The 27,006-nt window shown below is 42.2% G+C and overlaps 1 protein-coding gene across 2 annotated transcripts in view; it reads right to left on the minus strand.

Annotated features, from left to right (window-relative positions):
- Nucleotides 1-27,006, minus strand: part of HSF2BP (heat shock transcription factor 2 binding protein) — a 102,225-nt gene that overhangs the window by 24,066 nt on the left and 51,153 nt on the right. For both annotated transcript variants that reach the window (XM_077879349.1, XM_077879347.1), the window contains one exon: nt 15,499-15,602. In XM_077879349.1, the coding sequence (XP_077735475.1) occupies nt 15,499-15,602 (104 nt within the window). The remainder of the gene's footprint in view (nt 1-15,498; nt 15,603-27,006) is intronic.

Raw genomic sequence — 27,006 nt, forward strand, 5'->3', positions numbered from 1 at the left:
TCAGTGACTGTGGACAGATGGGTGCCACGCACTTGTCTTAAGCCCCAAAGCTGAAACCAATCAAGGCACAATGACGGGATCCCTACGACTGCCTCATAACACTAACCTTCAAACCTGCCTTACATATCAAAGGGATCTGGACAGATGTGAAAACCCAGATGCCTGTGCTCCACTCCCAATCAACTAAATTACAACCTTTAGGGATAGACACCTAAGTGTGAATATCAGGGCACAGGGGTATGTGTTTTCTTTCTTTTTTTCTTCCTTCCACAAAAGGCTTACTCTAAGGAGTTTAGGCTCTATTTCTCTATGTCACATGGTCCATAAAAGGGAGAGTGAAGCCCTGAACAGATATGAGGAAGAAGACAAAGGATAAGCTGTCCACAGAGTCCTGGAGACACAGACACAGCCAAACACATCACGGAAGAAAGGCACCGTGGTTCCTAATCCCAGCTGCACCAGGCTGGGGAGCAGTGTTACTCTCAGCCCCGCCCTGTACCCAGTTTTAGGTTATGCAAAGACGGATAGTAATCTCAGACGTTGACGAGTCCTGTAACCTGCAGGAACGTGAGCAGAGCTCTAAGGGGCACCTTCCCAGATTAAACTGGCAGGGCGGTGTGGGGAGGGGGTCCCTGCCTTCTGGGCTGTTCCTGAGTGGAATCACAATGGTCTGTGGTGCCTTGGCAACTTCTCTACTCAATATAGGTCTCTGTGGCCTGCTGGGACAGTCTGGCTGGGAATGTGATGCCGGCAAGACTAGAGGACGCTCTACCTGAGCATCTGCCGGTCCAGCCAGGACCTGTCTCAAACGGGACCATGTGACCTTGGGACAAAAACGTTTATCCTCTGTAAGTGCAGCACTTAGAATGTTATATTTGTGTCCAAGAAATATAACCCAACAAATATTTGGTAAACACTAACTCCCCAGCTTTTACCTTCTAAAGGGTTTTTCTTTGGACTTCTGAGTAAAAATGGCTTCCACAAGGTTACATGACTAATGTCATCAACAGGTGTTCACAGCTGGAAGGCCTGCAAATCAGGTGGGAAATCTCATCAGCTGAGGTTTCATAGTCTGATCAAGAGTAATAACCCTAAGCACCGGATCCCTCATGAGTGAGCTGATGAAGAATACTCAGGGGTATCTTTTCTCAAAGACAAACACAGAATTCACAGAGAGAATCATCATGAAAATTATTCTAGTATTAGGGGCCTATTGAAACAAACCACCAAAAATGAAGCAGATTTCACATTTTAGTAACCTACTTTTATGCCAGAAAAGAAGTCACTATGTAAAGACAAACTGCAAGCGATAATGACTCCTGATCCAAGATGTCAGGCTGCTGTGTGTTCAAAGTGAGACATACTAATGTTTGTTTTTAATTCTTTTCTATTTGAAAGGAGAATCTGACTGCCCTTGGCACAAACACCCAAAACTCCCATCCTGCCAGCCTGGCCCAAGCAGCACCCACCTCCTCATCCTTCTGGGCAGCTCCAGCTCCTGACCCCATGCGCCACACGAGCTCTGCCCCTAGATCACCAGTCAGAGCCTTGTTTCCATTCCTGTTGATCTTCACGTTGTATCTGACCTTCCCAGAGAACTGTTTCCCCCTTTTTTGAAAATTTGTGCATTTCCATGTACTCTTCCACTGAATTGTCATGGCCTCCCTTTGACGTGACATACAGCATCTGTCTGTTTTGTAGATGACAGCCCAAGCACCACAGAATCACCCCACACTCGAGGCCTCTGGCCTATTACACAAACTCCAAACTCCTAAGTTTCTCATCACCAATGAACTTCTGGATAGTTCCATTTGGATATAAAGTTTCTTTCTTTCTTTCTTTCTTTCTTTCTTTCTTTCTTTCTTTCTTTCTTTCTTTCTTTCTTTCTTTCTTTTTTTTTTTTGTATATAAAGTTTCTACTGTTACTTCAAACTGAGCATGTCCCACACCAAACTCATCTCCCCATGTACACTAGCTCCCCTTTCTAAATTGTGACTGTAAGTCAGTTATATCTTGATCAGATGACAGTAAATCTTAGATGGCTTTCAACCTGCTGGATTTGACATATGTGAGCCAAATGTTTTCTGACATCCTTCAAGATATGAAGCAGTCATCCATCTACTCAATTCTATCAATAGCTGAAAATCAAACATTTAAATTATGTTTCTTATTAAAAGTGCTATGTAGGGGCACCTGGGTGGCTCAGTCAGTTGAGCACCTGCCTGCGGCTCAGGTCATGATCTCAGCACATGATCTCAGGGTCCCAGGATGGAGCCCCCATCAGGCTCCCTGCTCAGCGGGGAGTCTGCTTCTCCCTCTGCTCCCTGCTCATGCTCTCTCTCAAGTAAACAAAATCTTTTTTTTTAAGTGTTATGTAAGTTTTGATTAATCAAAGAGAACAGGGCCCACCATCACCTGTAGAAAGGTTGACTTCTTTGGCCTGTTGGACCTTCTGAAGGCCAAGTATCAAGTCAATGATGTTTGAGGGGTTTTTGTTGTTTTTCTTAAAGACAAATACCACACTTACTGCATTAACAGTCTGAGCACTGGGCTAATGCAAAAGTATTAGGAGGAATATTTAACCAACATAATAAAACATTTTTATCAAAAAACATTTGTAAATAGGGGTACCTGGCTGGCTCAGTCAGTGGAGCTTGCAACTCTTGATCTCTGGGTTGTGGGTTCAAGCCCCACACTGGGTATAGAGAGTACTTTAAAAGAATAAAAAATATTGGGGCACCTGGGTGGCTCAGTGAAGCATCTGCCTTTGGCTCAGCTAGTGATCCTGGGGTCCTGGGATCCAGCCCTATGTCAGGCTCCCTGCTCAGTGGGGAATCTGCTTCTCTCTCTCCTGCCCCTCCCCCCACTCATGCTCTCTTGCTGTCTCTCAAATAAGTAAAATCTTTAAAAAAAATCTTTGTAAATAAAGGCCATAAACATTTTTTTAATCACATGGTTATCGTCACTGTTCATGTACAGAGATGCAACCTACCAGAACCACAACACAGACAGTGCTCTTGCAACACCACATACCCAGGCCAGCAGGGACCCTGAAGTCACACAGCCCAACTTGCCTAGCCTCCAAACCTCTCAGCCTCCTTCTGTGTATACAACCCTAAGACACAACCAAACCCTTCTCTGTGATATAACCAAGTTTCAAACAATGGCTTCTCATCGCGGAGATGATATACAGCTTCAATCCTTCACTTGATATGTATTTTAGAGGACCATCTGTGTTAAAGGCACTGGGTTCCATCTGTGAACCAAATGAAGATCCATACCCTCCGGAGCTTTCATTCCAGTGTGGCAGACAGACAGCAAAGCACCAAGGAAACTAGGAGGGAAAGTGTACATTCTGCCCAAGGTGACAGGTGCCATGGAAGATGAAGTGGAATCAAGGTGTGGGCGGGAGAGAGATACACAGCCCCAACAGAAAGGAAAACAAGGTTTAAACTAACTGAAGAAAAACAAGAGTGATTCACAGAAGCTTCCAGAGTAACTTGAAATTTGAGAAAAAGCTAAAGAACCAGGACATGGAAGGACAAGATGAACTGACCAACTGCAGGATTCCTTCTGGAGTCTCCTGTCTCAGCACCTACCCTGGCTTCAGTGACGGACAGCACAGGTCACCTTCCTCCAAGCAGCCGGGAGCACCACCACAGGCAGCCCTAGACTCATGCCTAGTAGTAGGTCCATGGCCCAGAGTGGGAAAAATTCTCTTCTTTATCAGCTGTAGCCAGAAAAGTCTACAAGGAAGCCTCAGGTCCTGCTCCACGCATACACCCATCACCGAGACCATCACTTGGCACTGCTGGGTCCCTCAGTGACCGATGGTCAATGTAGAAGGCCCGCGCCAGGGGAAGAGGACAGGAGCATAGTGGGCAACCAGAGTGACAGCCCCAAAAAGGCTAAGTCAAGCGCTAACTTGCCCAGTCCAGAGGCCAGTCACGCCACCAAGGTGGGGATTCGGTCTCAGACCAAGCTGTGTGATCCATCAATCTGAGGATCACCCCGGGAGTGTGCAGAACAGGAGGGGTCTTCGGGCAGTGCTGGGCCACACGTGGGTGGCTAATTGCCTGCAGGCCATGGCAAGGAGCCCCAGAGGCTGGGGGAAAGGTGGCATGGATTCAGGAGGTTCTGAGGTCCAGTCAGGGCTCAGGCCGGTGGAGAACTGGAAAGCAGATCCTGAATGGAGGCAAGATGAGCACGGTGGTCAGTGCAGCCATGGCCTGAGGGAAACCAGACACCAGCACCTGGCAATGCTGCGCTGTGCAGGGCTGCTTCCATGGTTTGTGGCCCCCAGGCCACCGCTGACAGGCACTGGGGGAGGCAGGCTTGTGATCACAGGAATTCCAAAGAAACCTAAGAGTTGGTTCCTACCAAAAAGAATTTTATGGTCTAGTTGGAGATAACTGGCATTTGTGAAACAAAAGAACAAGAAAATGTTAAACTGTTTCTAGGTAAAATGGAAACCAAAGGGAAGCGAGCCCAATGTGGGCCAGGTGGCTGCAGAAGGCTCCCAGGAGGTGTGGCCTGAGCGGAGCCTGCAGATGGGCAAATGAGGGGGGTCAAAGCTTCAAATGAGGGGGGTGGGGATGTTTTACTACGCCATTTCATGGGTGCATACATATGATAAACCGGGTCATATGTACACAGTTTGGGGCAGCTATTTTCTCTGAACAACAAGATACTACAACTATCTTCCCATGTGGCTTTATTACACTTTGACAGCTGACACTTCAAGTGTTTTATTTTTTTATTGTGATAAAACTTACATAACATAAAACTTACCAGGTTAACCATTTTCAAGTGTACAGTTCATGGTGGAAGTCCACTCCCACAGCTGTGCAACCATCCCCACCGTCCATCTATCCATCTCCAAGACCCTCTGCTTACCTTGTAAATCTGACGCTGTATCCCCACGAAACATTCTCCTTCCCCTGCCCCTGGCGCCCCTGGTCTACTTTCAGCATCTGTGTGCAACTGCTTTATGCACCTCTTATGAGTGGACTCATGCGGTGGGATTGGCTTTCCTCACTCAGCATAATGTCCTCAAGCTTCAACCATATGGCAGCAGGGGTCAGAATGTCCTGTTCTGTGGCTGAACAGGGTCCCCCATGTGGGTGCCCCACCTCTCCTCTTTCCATTCAGCCACCGATGGGCATTCTGGTGGTCTCCATACCTTGGCTATTGTATGTAAGGCTGCCATGAACACGGCTGTACAAACAGCTCTTCAAGATCCTGTTTTTGAATTGTTTGGGGTAAATACCCAGAAGTGGGATAAGCCCTCTCATTTTTGCTACAAGTCTTTGAAGCAGCAGTTTCTGAAACCCCAACACTCCCCGTGTGAAACCGACAGCACCTGGCAGGGATTGGGGGCATCATGTTCTGGTACGTTCTCTCAGCTTGAAGAACTTCTTTCCTGGTAAAGGAGGTCTGCTGCCAATAAAATCCCCCCATCTCTCTTTATCCGGGAGTGTGTTATCACCTCCACATCTGAAGAACAGTTTAGCTGGACATAGAATTTTCGGTCCACAGTCTTTCCTTTCAGAACTCTGAAAAATCATCCCCCTGCATTAGGACCGCTGTTTCTGACGAACAGAGAGCTGTTCGCCTTATTGTGGATCCTATGCACGTGTTTCTCTTTTGCTGATTTTTGAGATGTTTTCTTTGTCTCGAGTATGAACAGTTCGATGTGATACGTCTAGGTGTAGATGTGTGTTTACCTGGGAGTGCACTGTACTTCTTGGATGTCTAGACTGTTCTTCATCAAAGTTATCAAGTTTTTAGGTGTTCTTTCTTCAAATAATTTTTTCTGTTCCTTTCTCTCTTATGCTTCCTTTGGGACTCTGCACACACTGATGTACTCAACAGTTCCACAGCCTCTGAGCTTCCAACACTCTCCATTCTTCAGACCCCATGGTCTCTGTTGGTCCAGATGCTTCCCTCCATAGCTCAAAGCTGCTGTGGAACCTGCTAGCAACAGCCTGGTTATTTCTGCTTTTTCCTTTTATTTTCCTCCGTGTACTTTGTTTGGGTTGTTTCAGTTTTTTAAAAAAAGCTTTATGGTAGATGTTTCAGATCATGAATTTCTGCCTTCCTCCTTAAACTAATAAAATTTCTACTAAATACTTATTTAGATGCATTTCATCATTTTTGATATGTAATATTTTTATTGTTTAGTTCAAAATACCTGATTTCTCTTATGATTTCTTCCTTCACTTATGGGTTACTTAATTTCTGCATGTGAGATTCTACTAATTTTTTTTCACTCATTTCCAGCTTCACTGCACTGTGGTCAAAGAAAATATTCCACAGGATTCTTATCATCTGAAATGGTTGAGACCTGCTTTATAACCCAAAACTCTACAGTGTTTTTTGTTTTTTAAAGGTGCGCATTCACACATTACCCTGCACCCACATCATTGAAGTCCAGAGTCAGCCGTCCCTGCTTCCCCCTTCCTGCCCACTCACACAGCAGCGCCCCTGCCTCACTAGCACCCAGTGCTGGTGCTGCTGTGCTGCCTTTGGCGCTCTAACCCCATTGCTTCATACAGCCCACGTTTCCTTGGACTCACCCACACACCCGCTTCTCCCTCTGTCCCTCATTCTCTCCCACATACTTGCTATCTGAGATCACACTCCTCCCTAGGTACATCCTGGGAAGGGCTCCAGAGACAGAGCCTCAGTTCCATCTCACCCCTGCTCTGAAAAGTATTTGTGGGAGGAGGAACATGCAAACAAGGGTTGGCAGCTATTCTCTCTAAGCATAAGATAGGACACTGTTGCCAGGAGGGTCAATTCTAAGAGCTACCCCCCTGAAGCCATAACTTTGCTGTCTGCCTACCTCTAAGACCATCTCTATCTCTAATATTCTGTGGTTTTCATTACAATGTGCCCAAGGAGAGAGTTTTCCTCAATCTTCCCACTTACAAGCAGGCAGACTTCTCACATTAAGTAACCAAGTTTGGCGAACTTCTCAGCCATTCTCTCTTGCAATATGGTTCCTGCCCCACCTGCTCTCCTCTAGCCCAGAACTCTGGTTACCCATGGGTTCCATTCTTTGTCTCTCCTCCACGTCCCTATCTGTTATCCTCCAACCCTCTCTGTGCTTCATTCTTGATCATTTCTTCAGATCTGTCTATATCAATTTAATTATCTCTTCAACTATGTATATAATCTGTTTAATAAATTTATAATCGCAATCATGACACTGTTCATCTCCAGAATTACTATTTGGTCCTTTTTCAGATCTGCCTGGCCATTTCTATAATCTCCTACTCTTTACTCATATATTAGTCCCTTCTTTTATTTCTTGAAACATATTAAACAAATTTATTTTATACCACAAGGAAAGGTGTATTTTATACTATCAAGGAAAGACCATAGAAAAAGGTTGGCTGCTGGCCAAGTTTAATAAGCAAAGGGAACATACACAAGGCTTGTCTTGGCCAACCACAAGACCTGTGGGTCCTCACACTCACCCACCAGAATAAAAAAATTAAAAATAGAACTACCCTACCATCCAGCAATTATACCACTAGCTATTTACCCAAAGAATACAAAAAAAGGATACATTTAACATGCACCCCAATGTTTATAGCAGCATTATCAACAATAGCCAAATTAGGAAGAGTCTCGATTATCCATTGACTGATGAATGGATAAAGAAGAGGTGGTACATATATACAATGGAAATTACTCAGCCATAAAAAAGCATGAAATCCCTCCACTTGCAACAATATGGATGGAGCTAGAGGGTACTATGCTGAGCAAAATAAGTCCGTCAGAGAAAGACAAACAGCATACGAGCTCACTCATGTGGAATTTAAGAAACAAAACAAAACAAAACAAAAACAAAGGAGGAAAAAACAGACAGTCAAATAGACTCTTAAGTGTAGAGAACAAACTCCTGGTCACCAGAGGGGAGTGGATGGAGCGATGGGGGAAACCGGAGATGAGGATGAAGGAGGGCACTTGTGATGATGAGCACCAAGAGTTGTATGGAAGTGCTAAATCACTATCTTGTGCCACTTGAAATTAATATAACACCCTGTAACTGACTAGAATGTAAATAAAAACTTTAAAAAATAAATAAATACATAAAAACACTTCTATCTTCAAAAAAAAGAAAGTTTACATAGAAGCCCTAAGTGGGTTCAGTCACGCATACCGTCCAGAAGGTCTCCACACCACATCCCTATCTCAAGGCTATGTCCTTGGGACGACTTGTGGGAGCAGGGAAGACAGAAGCTCAAACATCCCAAGGATGGGGTGCAGAGTGAGAAGCCTCCAATTGCTGGGTCCAGCTCACAAGTCTCAACCAGCCTCATGTCCTCTCAATGATTTCCCCTAAAAGCAATTTTCCTGCAGTCCCCAAGGGCTGGAGGAGTATCCTCAGTTTACCCCTGCAATGTTGGTAAATGCCTTTGGGAGTCCCTACAAGGCCACTCACCTGGGGTGAGACATGGGCTTCGTTTCCTGTCCCCACACTCTGTGAGGCCATGGAAACCAAAAGTCATTTTGAGAAATGCCCTCAAAGCAGGTGTTAGTTCAGGTCTCTTAACTTCTCTGGCATCCCACTTTCACTTAGCTTTTGGGCTTTGGATACAGTTACTCTTTTTCTAGCTCAGAGGAGCAATTTTTGTATCTTTTTTACATCTCATTCAACATTTTGACTGCTTTCAATAAGGAGAGTTGGTCTTGGATTCCTTCTGTCCTATCCTTGGCTTCCAATTCATGCCCTGCAAGGATGGACAATAGGGAAATCTATAGGAGGCTGCTGGAGTTCTTTAAAGGAAAGATGATGGAGGCTCATGACCAGCTGGGAGTGGTAGATGGTGGTCAGATTCTGGAAAGATTTTGAAAGTGGAGCCATTAAGATTTCCTAACAGATTGGATGTGGGTGTGAAAGGAAAAGGAGATGAGATTCACTCTGAGGTTTCTAAAGGCCTGAGAAATCAACATAGAGTTGTCATAGGAAGGCGTGAAAAGAGGTCAGTGTGGGAAAGATTAGGAACTGAGTCTGAACATACTGAGTCTCACTGTCCCTTAGGTGTCCATGTGAGGCTGTATGGATACGTGGTAGGGGTCATGCATACAGAAATATGTGAATGCTGTTAAATGCCTATGTGGAGATGGCAAGGAGATAGTGGGAGATGTGCTTTTGGAGTTCAGGACAGAGGTTTGGGCTACAGATACGATTTTGGTAGGACTACCAAAGTCTCCCACTGCTTAGACAACCTGAATAAGTATAAGGTGTAAATGCCTTCCTATCCAACACCGTGAACATAGTAGGAAATACAGCACTAAAAAGTTAGCAGTGTGATCAAAATACTCCTTTGCATTAGCAGTTCTGTAACATGTGGTCATCATCCCAGCACACCCTATCCTCATCAGCCATCCACTGGTGTTCCACGTAGTTCTGCAACCTATGAGGAATGTTAAGAATGTAGAGAAAGCCTGGGGAAAAGCCAGCCACATAGATGAACAAAGGGAAGGAAAATGAAATCCAACAAACATTAAAGGAAATGAAATTATGAAGTCAGGGATGATTAACAGCAACTGGTCCTATACTCTGGATCCAAGTACAGGTACTGGACAGCAACTTGCCACCTTTAGGTCAAAAGAAATAAAAGAAAATGAGTTTTCATTACAGCATGAAAGGTTTAGATGAGGCATAAAAAGGGAAACTGACACCTATTTAACACTGACTCTGAGGTGTTGGCTGCATGTTAATACACACTAAGACCCTTGAGGTAGAAATCTTTACTTTGCAGATCAGAAAATGGGATTCTGAAAGGGTAGGTGAATTCCTAAATAGAAAATCTGCAATTTTAATGAGTCAAACGTGTCCAAAGTCAATACACTTTAAAATACATCAAATCCCCTAAGAACTGATAAAAGAAGGACCCAATTACTGAGAGAAATAATGAAATCTTTTTCCCTAGATCTTCTAAAAAACTAGAAGAGACTTTTGTTTCTCTAGTATATTTCATAAAGCAGAGCTACCCAAAAGCAAAGTGGTACAAGAAGCCAGTTCTCAAATTCTCTCCTAGCTCTAAGCAGTTACAAGAGTCTGGAATTCTGAAAACAAACATACCACCACCACTGGGCACCAAGAAGCAAGGATTACTATTCAGAAAACTATTTTTGCTTCTATTTCTCTATTCCATAATAAAATACATACTCATCCTCTCAAAATACGCAACAAATTCTGTAACAAATGTCAATTTTTAAGCTGAAGTAATTCCATACAGAATTCAGGGGTCAAACATCCTGGGCCTACTAGACCTTGTCTTTGTTTGACTATGATAACAGCTCTAAAGATATCAGGCAAAATGACCTTGCAAAGGATTTATGAGGGTTTTGGCTGTCCTCACTGTGTCAAAAGAACAAGCAATTATTTTCATAGACAAGAATGCCTAATGCCACAGTGGGAAAAAGTGTCATTAAGGCAACTTCACCACAGTTTCCTATTGTACATGACCCAAAGTTTAAACAGGAACAACCATGTTGGTCAAAGAATAGCACCTGTGGTGAAAGTCAGGAACTGACATTCTTGGGCTATTTGTACCTAGGGAGCTATATAAATTAGAGACTCATTACAATTGTCACTTCAGCCCAGACAATTTCTGGAGCACCACAGCTAAAATGGGCCCTACATTTAGCATACGGCCCTCTTTTGATGAGAAAGTAAACAGCTAGCAGAAGGTGCTGAGGGCTCAGTGGCTGCAAGCTAGCGTAAGTGAAGGGCATCTGGTTTCAGGATAACCGTCTCTGAGGACAAGCCAAGCCGACCTACAGGCAGGCAAAGGCGAGAAGTCACCCAGGACTAAAGCTTCCATGTCTGAGGTGCTTCCTACAAAGCAGCAATCCAACAAATTGGCCAGGAGATAGGGTCTGGAGCCCAACTGGGACAGAGGTCAGCAGGCTATAGTTTCACGAGTGCTGGCAGGAGACACATCAGCTTCCTGAGTCCAAGACAAAGAACTGCACCACTCACCAGCAACAGCCATACCCACACTTGGGCCAGTTCAATGAGACCCAATTCCATAGGGCCATGCACAGGCCATGAGTTGCATTACACAAGCTTAGGAACCCCATATCTTTCATAATGGGTGGTAAGCCTACCTAAACTTTGCCCTAGAAGGAAGCATTATCCTTACTGCATGCTTATAAACAAACCCACCCTTTGCTCTGTATAGAGATAGTACCTCTACCTATAATGGGTGCTCACTATATAAGCATTCTTGCAAAGATAGTAAGGAACAAAAGAGGTCAGTTCCTCTGCTCTTAAGACATAAAGAAACATGAGAGACCCCTGTCTCCCAACAATATCTAAATAAATGGACATATATACCATGTTCATGGATCATGAATATTGGAATTCATGAATATTGGAAGATGCAATATTGCTAAAATGTCAATTCTCCTCAAATAAAATGTCAATTCAACATAATCCCAATAAAATTCTCAACCAGGTGTTTTTTTGGTAGAAAGTGACAAACTGATTCTCAATATATCTGGAAATGCAAAGAACTTAGAAATAGCCAAAACAACTTTGAAAAATTAAAACAGTGTTGGAGGATTTACAGTAAATGACTTTGGGGAGAAGAAATGTGTGGGAAATATCAGAAAGGGAGACAGAACATAAAGACTCCTAACTCTGGGAAACGAACTAGGGGTGATGGAAGGGGAGGAGGGCAGGGGGGTGGGGGTGAATGGGTGACGGGCACTGAGGGGGGCACTTGACGGGATGAGCACTGGGTGTTATTCTGTATGTTGGCAAATTGAACACCAATAAAAAATAAATTTATTATTAAAAAAAAGATTTATTATAGAGTATGGTATTGGCATAATGATACAAAAATGTATCCATGGAACAGAAGAGTGAGCCAAAACCTCTCCCTCACATACACTGGCATGTGATTTTCAACAAAGGTGCAGAGGTTATCGGGTGGAGAAAAGAGCCTTCACAACAAACAGCATCACATCAGCCAGGCAGCCTTATGTAAAAAAAGAACTGGGACTCCCACCTCTTACTACATGCCAGTATTAATCCAAAACAGATCATAGACCTGAATGTAAAATGTAGAACTATAGAACTACTGAAGAATAACAAATTTAAGAAACTTTGTGATCTTGAGTTAGACAAAGCTACCCCAAAAGCACAATTCATTAAAGAAAAAGAATAAGGTAAGGGGCACCTGGGTGGCTCATTAGGTTGAGCATCTGCTTTCATCTCAGGCCATGATCCTGGAGTCCTGGGATCAAGTGCCACATTGGGCTCCCTGCTCAGTGGGGAGTCAGCTTCTCTCTCCCTCTGCCCCTCCCCTTCACTTGTGTACTCTAAGAAATAAATAAAATCTTTAAAAAAAAAAAACAATAAGTTAAACTTCATCAAAATTAAGAAACTGAGCCTAGGTGGCTTAGTCAGTTAAGTGTCCAACTCTTGATTTCAGCTGAGGTGATGCTCTCAGGGTCGTGAGACTGAGCCCCACACTGGACTCCGTGCTCAGTGGGGAGTCTGCTTGAGATTCTCTTTCTTCCTCTCTCTCTGCCTCTCTCCCTACTCTTGCTCTTGCTCACACTCTCACTCTAAAATAATAAATTAACTAATAAATAAATATTTTTAAAAATTAAGAACCTCCATTCTTTGAAGATGCTCTTAAGAAAATGAAAAGACAAACCACAGACCAGGAGAAAATATTTGCATTTGTATCCAATATTTGGATTTGTATCTGGAATACACAAAAGAAAACTCTTGATATTCAATTAAAACAACTCAATTTTTTTAAAGATGGGCAAAAGATATGAAAAGATATCTTATCAGAGAAGATATGTGGGTGGGAAATAAGCACATAAAAAGATGCTCAGCATCATTAGTCATAATAAAAATGCAAATTAAGACCACAACAAGGTGCCACTATGCCCCTGATGGAGTGTCTAAAGTTAAACAGAGGCCACACAAGCCCCAACAAGGACACGCATCAGCTGGAACACTGACACACCACTCTAGGGTGTGCTAAATGGTAGCATACACCACATACCCAGACATTCCACTCCTAGGTATTTACCCAAGAGACATGAGAGCATATGTCAATGTAAAGACATACTAGAATGTTCATAGCAGCTTCACTTATAATAGCTAAAACCTAGAGACAATCCAAATGTCTATCAACACCTGAATAAGTAAAGCAATATGGTATACCCATAGCATAGAACACTATTTAGCAATAAAAAATGATCAACTGTTATCCCAAAATAACATAGTTGGATCTCAAAATAAATATGTTGAATGAGAAAAACTAGGCAGACAGAGTACAAGACATATGATGCCAGTTATATAAACACATGGAAAATGAAAACTAATTTATAGTACAGAAAGGGGGTGAATAGGTGTCTGAGAAGAGGGGAGCAGGGAAGTAAGGGAGAGGCACCACCAAGGAGCACAAGGTACCTTTTGGGGCTGATGCTCACCTTCACTACCTTTATTGAGGTGATGATTTTACAGGTGTATATTTATATCAAAACTTAATCAATTTTTTGCCTTAAATGTGGGCAGTTAATTGCATATCAATTACAATTCAAAAAATCTGTTACATAAAATAAGCATTCATCACCAAGTGGAACTGAAGCTCAAATAGAGATCAATCCAAATTACGAAAAAATAAGGAAAGTCCATTTTTTGCACACCTAAGTGAAATATGTACCTACTGAATACATAGTGTTAAAAGTTATCATGAGCAAATTGGGACAAAATCAGGTTAAATTTGTGGTCAGACACTGATTCTAACAACATTTTTGATATGTCTCCTGAGGCAAGGGAAACAAAAGCAAAAATGAACTACTGGGACTTCATCAAGATAAAAAGCTTCTCAGGGCAACAGCCTGAGATGTAGGTAATTTGGCTAATGTACACAACAGCCAAATTATGGAAACAGCCCAAGTATCTATCAACTGAAGATGGATAAAGAAGTTGTAGTATATATACAATGGAATATTAGCCATAAAAAGAATGAAATCTTACCATTTGCAACAACATGGATGGAGCTAAAGGGTATGATGCTAAGTGAAATAAGTCAGTCAGAGAAAGACAAATACCACATGATTTCACTTATATGTGGAATTTAAGAGACAAAACAAATGAGCAAATGGGGATAAAAAGACACAAAGAAACAGACTCAACTATAGAAAACAAACTGATGATTACCAGAGGGGAGGTAAGTAGGGGCTGCGGGAAAGAGGTGATGGAGAGTAAAAATACACTTATCTTGATGATGAGAGAAGTGCTGAACCACTATACTGTACATCTAAACTAATATAATATTGTATGTTACTTACATTGGGATGAAAATTTTAAAAAGTAAAAATAGATAAATAAATTGGTGGTCACAGAGAAAAGATACAGTAGAAAGAGCTTTTATTTTAGAGATAACAAAAAACCCATATACACATAACACATATGGGACTTCAGAGGTGCAATCTCAGATTTTCTTAAAGATTTATTTATTCACGAGAGACACAGAGAGAGAGAGACAGAGGCAGAGACACAGGCAGAGGGAGAAGCAGGCTCCATGCAGGGAGCCCAATGTGGGACTCGATCCTGGAATCCCAGGATCACACCCTGAGTCAAAGGCAGAGGCTCAACCGCTGAGCCACCCAGGCATCCCTCATATTTCTTTTTCCCCACATTCTTTCATCTGACATTCAGAGCCCCAGACAACCCACAGCACTGTTTTGTCCACAGAAAAAGGGACAGCTGAATGTCCTCTGCCAGCTGTTAAGACAGTTTCTCTTTTGGGGTGTCTGGGTGGCTCAGTTGATTAAGTGTCTGCCTTTGGCTCAGGTTGTGACTCTAGGTTCCTGGGATCAAGCTCCGCATCAGGCTCCCTGCTTGGTAGGGAGTCAGCTTCTCCCTCTGCCCCTCCCTTATGCTTCTGGGTGCATGCTCTCTCTCTCTCTCTCTCTCTCTTACTTTCTCAAATAAATAAAAATATTTTAAAAAATTAAAATTAAAATAATTTTTAAAAGATAATTTCTCTGTGTCACAGAATCATAACTAACTGAAAGCAATACTTCAGAAACAAAACTAGAAACAACCTAGCATACCACTGAGTTCTCTCTAGTTTGAAATCTCTTTTAAAAAAACACTAACAGGGCAGCCTGGGTGGCTTAGTGGTTTAGCGCCTGCCTTCAGCCCAGAGCCTGATCCTGGAGACCCAGGATGGAGCCCCACGTCGGGCTCCTTGCATGGAGCCTGCTTCTCCTTCTGCCTGTGTCTCTGCCATTCTCTCTCTCTCTCTCTCTCTCTCTTTCTCTCTCTCTCTCCCTGTGTCTCTCATGAATAAATAAATAAAACCTTAAAAAAAAAAAAAAACATTAACACCTTAGGACAATCAACCCCTATTTCTAATACTTTACACCTTCCTCCAGCCACAGCGGACCAGGTGCCCATGCTGTATGAGAAAATGTACAGGGAAAGCCTGTCCTCACCACTCAAAAGCCACCACAGCAGTGGGATGAATCCTGGGCTCTCACTGATGTACTTCAAGCCTTTCAGGTTGATGCTCACATTGTACAGGGACATCAGCAGTAACCTGGAACATAAAGAAGACAGATTGAGGTGACGCCCACGGGAAGTCTCACCCTAAATACAGCTCCTGGTTAACAGGGCTTTCCGACACTCTGCAGGCTGGGTGATGCACGTCAAACAATACTGATCTCTGGGACACTATGGGAAAGTGGGAAGCTCCAGCAACACAGCCACATAAAACCACCTTGTGAGAGCACATAGGACCAGGGTACACAATCACAGAGGGTCCCACAGGAATCTCAGGACCACATTTACTGAGTGATCTCTTTTATAACTGGTCCTGCATTTACACACAGGCAACCCTCAATGCAGAAGTATACTGGGCTCAAACAGTTCAATTCAGCTGCTGAAAATGTAATCCTATCTTTTCAGTCACTGAACATTATCTATGATGTCTGGGTAGCCGGCTCAGGCCATACAAGTGTGTCTACCCCACAGCACAGGGGAGGAAGAGCACCCCAACCCCGGCCATCTCTAACAACCGACAAGACAGTATCCAGAGTCACACAAGATCTTATAAGCTACCTGTGAACTGCCCATAACTGGTAAGTTAGAGTCCAATGAAAACTGGAAAACTGTTGGACAAGGTTTTTTTTTTGTATATTTTTTTATTGGAGATCGATTTGCCAACATATAGCATTACAACCAGTGCTCATCCCATCAAGTGCCCCCCTCAGTGTCCATCACCCAGTCACCCCATCCCCCTTCCCACCTCCCTTTCCACCACCCCTTGTTCATTTCCCAGAGTCAGGAGTCTCTCATGTTCTGTCTCCCTCTCTGATATTTCCCATTCATTTTCTCTCCTTTCCTCTTTAATCCCTTTCACTATTTTTTATATTCCCCAAATGAATGAGACCATATAATGTTTGTCCTCCAATTGACTTATTTCACTCAGCATAATACCCTCCAGTTCCATCCACGTCGAAGCAAATGGTCATCTTCGTCCTTTCTGATGCCTGAGTAATATTCCATTGTATACATAGACCACATCCTTTTTTTTTTTTTTTTTTTTACCACAGCTTCTTTATTCATTCATCTGTCAATAGACACCAAGGCTCCTTCCACAGTTTGGCTATTGTGAACATTGCTGCTATAAACATCGGGGTGCAGGTGTCCTGGAGTTTCACTTGCATCTGTATCTTTGGGGTAAACACCCAGCAGTGCAGTTGCTGGGTCAGAGGGTAGCTCTGTTTTTAATTCTTTGAGGAACCTCCACACAGTTTTCCAGAGTGGCTGCACCAGTTCACATTCCCACCAAGGTAAGAGGGTACCCCTTTCTCCACATCCTCTCCAACATTTGTGGTTTCCTGCCTTGTTAATTTTCCCCATTCTCACTGGTGTGAGGTGGGATCTCATTGTGGTTTTGATTTGTATTTCCCTGATGGCAAGTGATGCAGAGCATTTTCTCATGTGCACGTTGGCCATGTCTATGTCTTCCTCTGTGAGATTTCTGTTCATGTCTTTTGCCCATTTCATGATTGGATTGTTTCTTTGCTGTTGAGTTTAATAAGTTCTTTATAGATCTTGGATACTAGCTCTTTATCTGATATGTCATTTGCAAATATCTTCTCCCATTCTGTAGACTGTCTTTTGTGACTGTTTCTTTTGCTGTGCAGAAGCTTTTTATCTTGAATAAGTCCCAATAGTTCATTTTTGCTTTTGTTTCCCTTGCCTTCATAGATGTATCTTGCAAGAAGTTGCTGCGGCCAAGTTCAAAAAGGGTGTGGCCTGTGTTCTCCTCTAGGATTTGATGGATCCTTGTCTCACGTTTAGATCTTTCATCCATTTTGACTTTATCTTTGTGTATGGTGAAAGAGAGTGGTCTAGTTTCATTCTTCTGCATGTGGATGTCCAATTTTCCCAGCACCATTTATTGAAGAGACTGTCCTTTTTCCAGTGGATAGTCTTTCCTGCTTTGTCGAATATTAGTTGACCATAGAGTTGAGGGCCCATTTCTGGGTTCTCTATTCTGTTCCATTGATCTATGTGTCTGTTTTTGTGCCAGTACCACACCGTCTTGACGATCACAGCTTTGTAGTACAACTTGAAATCCGGCATTGTGATGCCCCCAGCTCTGGTTTTTTCAATATTCCCCTGGCTATTCGAGTTCTTTTCTGGTTCCACACAAATCTTAAGATTATTTGTTCCAACTCTCTGAAGAAAGTCCGTGGTATTTTGATAGGGATTGCATTAAATGTGTAAATTGCCCTGGGTAGCATTGACATTTTCACAATATTAATTCTGCTATTCAACATAGTACTAAAAAAAAAAACAAAAAAAAAACAAAAAAACATAGTACTAGAAGTCCTAGGCTCGGCAATCAGACAACAAAAAGAAATAAAAGGCATTCAAATTGGCAAAGAAGAAGTCAAATTCTTTGTCTTTGCAGATGACATACTGTACATAGAAAATCCAAAAGACTCCACCCCAAGATTGCTTGAACTCATACAGCAATTTGGCAATGTGGCAGGATACAAAGACAATGCCCAGAAATCAGTGGCCTTTCTATACACTAACAATGAGACTGAAGAAAGAGAAATTAAGGAGTCAATCCCATTTACAATTGCACCCAAAAGCACAAGATACCTAGGAATAAACCTAACCAAAGAGGTAAAGGATCTATACCCTAAAAACTACAGAACACTTCTGAAAGAAACTGAGGAAGACACAAAGAGATGGAAAAAATATTCCATGCTCATGGATTGGACAAGGTTTTTAACAATACTGCAGAATACAAAGATCCCAAAACTTCACACTGCAAAGCAATTTTTTAAAAAGGCTACACAAAGATTTTGCAAACCCCTGAAAGAATAGATGAGCTTGTGAGAAGTCAAGGGAAAACATCCCTGATCAGGAACTGGGTAAGAGTGCAAATTCAGGGAGGCGTGTGCTGGAGAGGACAGATTCCAGAAGCACATAGCTCAGAGCAACAGAGTGGCTTTGTGCAGAGTGACAGAAGGAAAAGCCTCAGACCAATGTAAGACAGGAACTCAGGTCACAGACCCCCACACAAAGCCAGGGAAGAGTAAGCTTTCAAGCTTGGCATGAATCCATATTTTATGGCCTGAAAATCCACAAGCCAATTATTTAATACAAAGGAGAGTTGGGAGGGGCAACTGGCTAAATTGGCTTAGCCAGTTACGGTCTGACTCCTGGTTTGGGGCTTGGGTCATGATCTCAGGGTTATGAGATCGAGCCCTGTGTAAGGCTCACACACTAGGCATGGAGCCTGTTTAAGATTCTCTCTCTCTGTCCTTCCTCACCTCTCTCCTAAAAACTAAAACAAAAGTTAAAAAAAAGGAGAGTTGGGAGCTCCTTCAGCTGCCTAGCCAAAGTAAACATCCTCTTGAAGGAAAGATTCCTCAACCTGGTCTTCAAAGAATTCCCACAAACAGAGTACTAACAAACGTGGGTTCATAATAAAAATCACAAAACCATGAAAAACAAGATCCCATAAGCAACAGCACAAAGAATCAATGAGAGCCAAAACTAAAAAAAGAACTGTCAGATAATAGAAATATCAGTTACAGAATAGAAAATGGGTATGTTTAGCAAGTATAAATAATATAAAAAGAAATTCAAAATACCATCAAGGAGCTACTATTATAAATACCCAGTGATTCAAAGGAGAACCTAAAACTTAACAAAAAAATTGAACTGTTAACAATCACAGAGTGAAAGTTCAGGGTAACTGACACAAGGGCCATGAGGTAAGGACAGGTACCCAACAGAGCCGAACAGAGCCAGGGCAGAGGGAAAGAGGGAGGCCAGACAAGAGGTCCCGAGGAGTGGGAACTGGGAAACCAAGGACGGGACACAAATTTGATCGATCACCTCAAGGGAGCCAGGGTTGAAGAGTCAGGTAAAGTTAACTACCTGCTAGGACAGTCATTCTCTTCAGCAAAAGCTAACAGAATCCTGAGTCCAACAAAGACCTGCAATATCAGGGTACAATGGAATACTTAACCAGCAGGGCCCAGTAGGGTGTAGAGAGTAAGACACTTGTTTTGGGGGCAAATGTAAGGGGTGCCAAAACATTCAGTTCAGTAACCAGGATCTTTTAAATGTATTGTAATCCAAATGTCTAAAAACAAAAACTACTGCAAAAATTCTATAATAAGCAATACAATCAAATTTTAAATAAAGATGGGATCAGTAACAGTGTCATGCCAAGACACACTGGAGCCTGAGACAGAAGAAAATCAGTAACAGCCATTCAGTCCATTAACAAGGGCCTGATTAAATAAACTGTGGGAGGCCCATCCATGCACGCCACAGAAAGTGCTTATTACAGTTTTTTGTTAAAATAGCTGGTTTCAGGGCGCCTGGGTGGCTCCGTCGGTGAAGCATTTGGCTTCAGCTCAGGTCATGATCCCGGCGTCCTGGGATCAAGCCCCATCCATGTTGGGCTCCCTGTTCAGCAAGAGTCTGCTTCTCCCTCCCCTCTCCACTCATGCTCTCTATCTCTCTCACACACAAATAAAAACAGTCTTAAAACAAACAAACAAACAAACAAACAGCTGGTTTCTAGGCTCCATGGCTTATTCAGGACCTGGGACATGGTAAGCATGCAGGTTAAATATGGAAAAGTGAACCAACCCCCAGTGACTGAGAGCCTCTGCCAGGCAAAGCATGCAGAAACGGTCTTTCTCTCCCCGTATTTAGATGAGCATTTTCAAAGGCAAGGCAATGCTACCAGGTTCAAGAAGACAACACTAGACTAGCACCCTCGAGAGCAATGATGCCCGCTTCTCAGACTATGATCCTCAGCCTCCTCACAGGCCACAGAATGAGCCAAACTTGCAAGTCCTTTCAAGTTTTCCTGACAATTTTTATACATATCCAAAGTCTATTCACTAGTAATCTGTTTAATGAGTTATTAAGAGCTATTTAAAAGTTGTACTCATGAGGAAAATTCAGCACTTTAACTACAACTTTCTGGAGCCTCCAATCCAGGATTCTAAAAGTGAAGTTCTTACTTCAGATCACCAACACAGGTAGTTGGAAGTCCTTAAAATTAAATGTGCTGCCCATGTTGCTTCCATGCTACAATTCAGGTGAGTCAGAGTTACAGAGATCGTATGGCCCACAGAGCCTAAAATATTTTCTATCTGGCCTTTTCCAGAAAAAATTTGCAACCCTTGCCTTAGAAAATGAAAATAAAGTTAGCTAATCTTTAAATCTTAAAGGCAAAATTAACATTGGGGTGATAACTAGAATATAGGGCAAATTCTAGGAAATACATTCAGTTGAAATTCTTCACCAACTGCCATTTAACTTTAAGGCAGCAAAAAGGACTCACCAAATTGATAAATGTCTTTAAAATTCATATTTGGTCAAAGTCAGCCATTGTTAAGAAGCTAGAGTGGAACAGATGTCATTGCAGTGACCACAGAACCACCTGAGACCTCATGCCATTGCTAGGCTACATCTCACAGAAGACCAGAGAGTGCTCCAAGGTCACAGAGGACTTAGCAAACAATAAACCCAGAAAACTTTCATTCCTTATGCAAGTGCTTTCTGTTCCAAGATTTCTATCCTAACCACAAATATTTTGTAAATAATGTATCATGTTTCCAATTGCAAACTCAAGAGAAACTGCGCATTCAGTCCACTCTTCTGGCATTGAGGTATTAAAAGTAAATGTCCTTCCCCAAACTACCATAGAACTAGGAATCAGACTTTTTATTCCAGTGACAAAAAGGGTAGGCAAATTTTGCTTCCTACCACAAACCTAAGCAGAGTATTTGTTATAAATGGGCTTACAGGCTCGAAGCAGCAATTGGCCAGGCTCTGCAGCCTTGGAATTACAGATAAAGCTGACATTGGCAATGAAAGGAGAGAAAGCTAACAGAGATACCGGCAAACTTGAAATGCTACAAAAGCAACACGAGCAGCTTTCTTTCAAGGACACGGTCTTCACCTAGCTACAGCAGGCCTGGGGTTGAGGAGGCTGGCCTGGTAGGAAGTCAGAAAGCCCTCCCGACAGTGTGATGGACAACGCTGAGTCATTAGAAGTAAAGGTGATGCAACTCAACTATTGTATTCATCTCGAAATTACAACGGAAGTAACAAAGAACAAACATACCCGGTACTTCAAAACAAACCAGCAATTAAAATAAAGAAAAAGGCACTACTGTGATGTCCACCCTCCAGAAACAAAAGCCACCAACTGTTCATCTGGAGTAAAATCTAAAGTAACCAAATTAGCACCATCATGTAATGCTAAGGAACAGTGAGCAATAAAACTCTTACAGATGACTGCATATGCAGTTTCAGAGAGAGGCAAATAGTACAGCAATACAGTCAGACATTTCAGACCAAGAGGCCTAAACTTTTTTTTAAAAACATTTATTTACTGGGGCATGTGGGTGGCTCAGCTGGTAAAGTGTCTGCCTTCACCGCAGGTCATCATCGCAGGGTCCTGGGATTGAGCTCTGCATTGGACTCCCTGGTTTGAGAGAACCTGCTTCTCCTTCTTGTCCCTGCTATGTTCACTCACTCACTCTCTCTAATAAATAAATAAAATCTTGAAAGAAAAAAATATTTAAGTGAGCTGGAGAGCGCATGCACAGGGGTGTGGGAGGGCAGCAGGAGAGGGAGAGTCCCAAGCAGACTCCCCATTGAGCATGGAGCCCAACATGGGGCTCAATCCTAAGACCTTGAGATCATGACTAGAGTCGAAACCAGGAGTCAAATCCTTAACTGAATGACCCACCCAAGCATCTTTTTTTTTCTTTTCTTTTTTTTTTTTATTTCATTGAGCATTTACTAGGGGTCAATTGCAGGAGCAAGTGCCTGTCGAATGAAATTTTGTAAAGTTTTAATTTAAATTCTAGTGTTACCATACAGTGTAATATTAGTTTCAGGTGTATAATATAGTGATTCAGCACTACCATACATCCCTTGGTGCTCATCACAAGTGCACTCATGACTCCCCATTCCCTTTTTCCCCACCCCCCACCCCCTCACCCACCTCCCCTGTGGTGACCATCAGTGTATTCTCTATAGTTGAGTCCATTTCTTGGTTTGCCTTTTTTGTCCCTTTGTTCATTTGTTTCTTATATACCACATATGAGTGAGATCATATATTTATCTTTCTCTTACTGTACTTAGCATAATACCCTCTAGCTCCATCCATGTCATTGTGAATGGCAAGATTTCATTCTTTTTTGATGGTTGAGTAATATTCTGTTGTGTACATAACCATTATTATCCATTCATCAGTGGATAGACACTTGGGCTGCTTCGGTAACTTGGCCATCATGGATAATGTTGCTATAAACATCAGGGTGCATATATCCCTTTGCATTCTTTGGGTAAATACCTAGTAGTGCAATTGCTGAATTGTAGAATGACTCTATTATTAAATTTTGTGACCCCTCCATACTGTTTTCCAGAGTGGCTATACCAGTTTGCATTCCCACTAACAGTAACACAAGGGTTGGGGCACGTGGATGACTTCATCAGTTAAGCATCTACCTTCGGCTCAGGTCAGGATCCCAAAATCCTGGGATTGAGCCCTGTGTCAAGCTCCTTGCTCAGTGAGGAGCCTGCTCTCCCTCTGCTTTTCCCCAGCTTGTACTCTGTCACTCAAATAAATAAATAAAATCTTAAAAAGAAAACAAAAAACAGTGCATGAAGGTTTCCCTTTCTCTACACCCTCACCAACACTGGTTGTTCCTTGTGTTGATTTTAGCCATTCTCACAGGTGGGAGGTGATATCACATTGTCGTTTCAATTTGCATTTCCTTGATGATAATTGACGTTGAACATCTTTTCACGTTTGTTGGCCATCTGTATGTCTTCTTTGAAGAAATGTCTATCCATGCCTTCTGCCTATTTTTTAAATTAGATTGTTTTTGGGGTGTTAAGTTGTACCTGTTCTTTATATATTTTGGATACTAACCCTTTGTCAAATATGTCATTTGCAAATATCTTCTCCCATTCCATAGGTTGCCTTTTAGTTTTATTGACTGTTTCCTTAGCCATGTGAAAGCTTTTTATTTTGATGAAGTCCCAATAGTTTATTTTTCCTTTTGTTTCCTTTGCCTCAGGAGATATATCTAAAAAGAAGTTGCCACAGGCAACTTAATGTCAGAGAACTTACTGTGTCTCCTCTGGGATTTTTATGTTTTTTGGGTCTCACATTTAGGTCTTTAACCCATTCTGATTTATTTTTGTGTATGGTGTAAGAAGGTAGCCCAGTTTTATTCTTTTGCATGTTACTGTCCAGTCTTCCCATTTGTTAAAGACACTGTCTTCTTTTCCATTGATTGCTCTTTCCTTCTCTGTCGAAGATTAATTGACCATATAGTTGTAGATTTACTTCTGGGTTCTCTACTCTGTTCCACTGATCTATGTGTCTGTTTTTGTGCCACTACCATACTGTTTTGTTCACTATAACTTTGTGCTATAACTTTGAAGTCTGAAATTGTGATGCCTCCAATTTTGTTTGCCTTTTCAAGGTGACTCTGGCTATTTGGGATCTTTTGTGGTTCCATACAAATTTTAGGATTAAGTTGTTGTTGTTGTTGTTTTTAAATACAGTAATTAACTACAGAACCTACTTGTTTCAGATTCTGTGTCCCCCTCATTGAGTTAGAACCTAAAAACCAGTGTATGTAACCCTAACCAAACATCGATAACTTTTTATCTACTATGTAACATTAAAGGCCCACAAAAAGATATAAAGAATACAATACCCACCTCCCTGGTTAAGAAAAAAAATCTTATCACCATAGTCAAATTCCCTTTGTGAACCATGTCTGAACATAGCCATAGACGCTCCAGGGAGGTGGGAGCCAACAGCTCCATTTGTCATGTGACAGAGCCACACACTTCTAGATACTTTCTCACAGCACATGTGCAGAGCTCAACAACTCAATCTTCCATGTCTGTCTCAGTGGCAGCACACCATATGTAATCTTCCACACCATGGTGAGATAATGATTGTATAGTAATCATATATTTTCGCTGATGCATCCCAACTTTAACTGATCACAATCTATTTACCTATTCTGCAGGTGACAGAGGCTTAGGTAATTTCCTAGCACATGCTACTACAAACACAGATGCTATGACGTTTCTGCACAAGCGTCCTAGTGTTTGTAGCTAAAACTTGTTCTGGAGTACATATGCAAAAGGGGATTACCTGTCCCAGGCATGAGCATATTGACCTCAACAGATGCTGCCCACCTGCCTCCTTCCCCCTCTCATCAGCACAGTGGAAAGGTGTAAGCTTTCTCTGGGCCTCACATCTCTCTAAAGCTCATGACTTTTTTCCAGTGAAATAGAATGAAAAGTTATTTCATTATGGTTATAATTTGCAATACAATTGAAGAATCTCTTCCATACTTATGAAGCTTACCAGTGTTTCCTCTATGAACTGCCTGATTATCTCTTTTACCCATGTGTATTAGATTATTTGCCTTTTTCTTAATGAAAATGCCAAATACAGATTTTTTTGTTTTTTAAAAAATGTACACAGAATGATCAAACTAGATAGGCTGAAACCCTAAAAGTACCTTTCAGAAGAATCAAAGTTATATTCAAACCACCACCTACCAATTTATAACCACTAGATGAATTCACTGGATGTTAAATATTTTGTGGCTCAAAAGCTCTACTGACTGAAAAAGAATAATACATAGTAGTTCCCAGAACCCAAATGTCAGAGAGAAACATTTTAGAAGCTTGGTTGACCTTTGTTAATACCTGGAAATGCTACCGACTCTAAGGGATTTGAACATAATCTAATATTTGTCCTCAGAATGTACTTGCCTCTTAAAATATTAAACTGTTAACCAACATCCTATAAATGTGTTATAATGTCCTTAATAACAGCTTTCCTACTACCTAGGATTAATAAAGTTTTAATTGGAAATGATTAAGAAAGCCCAATCATGTTTGAAGATTTCTTTTCCACTGGTATTAAGCTGTTCCTTATGTCAGGGTTTCAGGCCACCCAAATGCAAGGTAACACTTTGCATGACTTTTAACAACAAACAAGGTATAACCATAACCCAGAAAATGAATGTCTGCATCTCATTTGCTCACAAAGCATCATTTACTGAGCACCTTTCTGTGTATTAGACCTTGAGAATACAGAGCAGAAGCACAGTCTGTGCCAACTACAAGTTTACAGTGAATGGAAGAGAGGCAACTCTCTGTGGGGTACACTTAGAGGTCCAAGCTTAGTGTCCTAAGTGTAGTTCTAAAGCACTGACATGAATACATTTTGTGGAAATGCTTCCAGAATCACCTTTATAAAATACAGTCTGAGTTCTGACTATCCCAGACAAGTTCTCTCTTCTTCAGAAGCTAGGATTCTGTGGGGAAATTCAGCCCGCTGGTCCTTATGATGGTGAATCATCACTCAAGGAGGTTCAGCTCTGCAAATATAGCTACAACCACTCAGAGCTACATCTGTTCAAAGATGTAATAATGCTGGTTTGGTTATAAAGTATGAACTGGTTTTCCTGCAGAGCTCACAAGCTGGTTCTGGGAAATTTCATGTGCAGGACTTCTCACTGACTAAACCCTGCTGATGACAAGTGGAAGTTGTCATGTAGCAAGGCCAAGTACATTCCTAACTCCAGGGGCATTTCTTTTTTTTTTTTTTTTTTAAAGCAGACTGTCAGGTCCATCTCAGGACTACTGAAACAGGTTCTGCATTTTTTTAAAGATTTTATTTATTTATTCATGAGAGACAGAGAGAGAGAGAGGCAGAGACATAGGCAGAGGGAGAAGCAGGCTCCATGCAGGGAGCCTGATGTGGGACTTGTGATCCCGGGACTCCGGGGTCACGCCCTGGGCTGAAGGCGGCGCTAAACCGCTGAGCCACCCAGGGGTCCCCAGGGGCATTTCTATAATCTTCTACCTCTATGTGCCTGGGCATGAAACACCTTTGCAAATTTACTGTTCTCTCCGGCCTTCCCTGACTATAAACACCATATACTCCCAGGGCCCTGAACTATGAAATGTACTGGGTCAATAGCCTATGGTTGGCACAGAGTAAACATAGTCCATTCACAGAGCATGCAGCTCAACCCCAAATCTGGGGATACTGTTGCACTGAGAACCAGCGGTCTTCGTTCAGGAATGTGGATAAACCCTCCCTGGCAACCTCCTGGTCTCCTCTCCAGCTGGGCCTCCAGGAAACCCATCAACAACATCTCCAACAGATCTGACCCTAAGCAGCAGCTAGAACAAGCTGCTAAGAGGTCTCTCATGGTCTGCTCGATAGGGTTGGTAAAATCATAATGAAGAACAGGCAATGAGAAACAATTAATGAGAAAATTAAAGACAAAAAACAGGGGGTACTTAGAAAGGCTGGGGTTAACCTGATTCCCAAAATCCAGATCTCCCACATGAAACAAAAAGTTTCTTTGTCCAGCCTCAGGTGT

Source organism: Canis aureus, chromosome 30 (genome assembly GCF_053574225.1).
Source record: "Canis aureus isolate CA01 chromosome 30, VMU_Caureus_v.1.0, whole genome shotgun sequence".
In the NCBI taxonomy this organism is placed as follows: domain Eukaryota; kingdom Metazoa; phylum Chordata; class Mammalia; order Carnivora; family Canidae; genus Canis; species Canis aureus.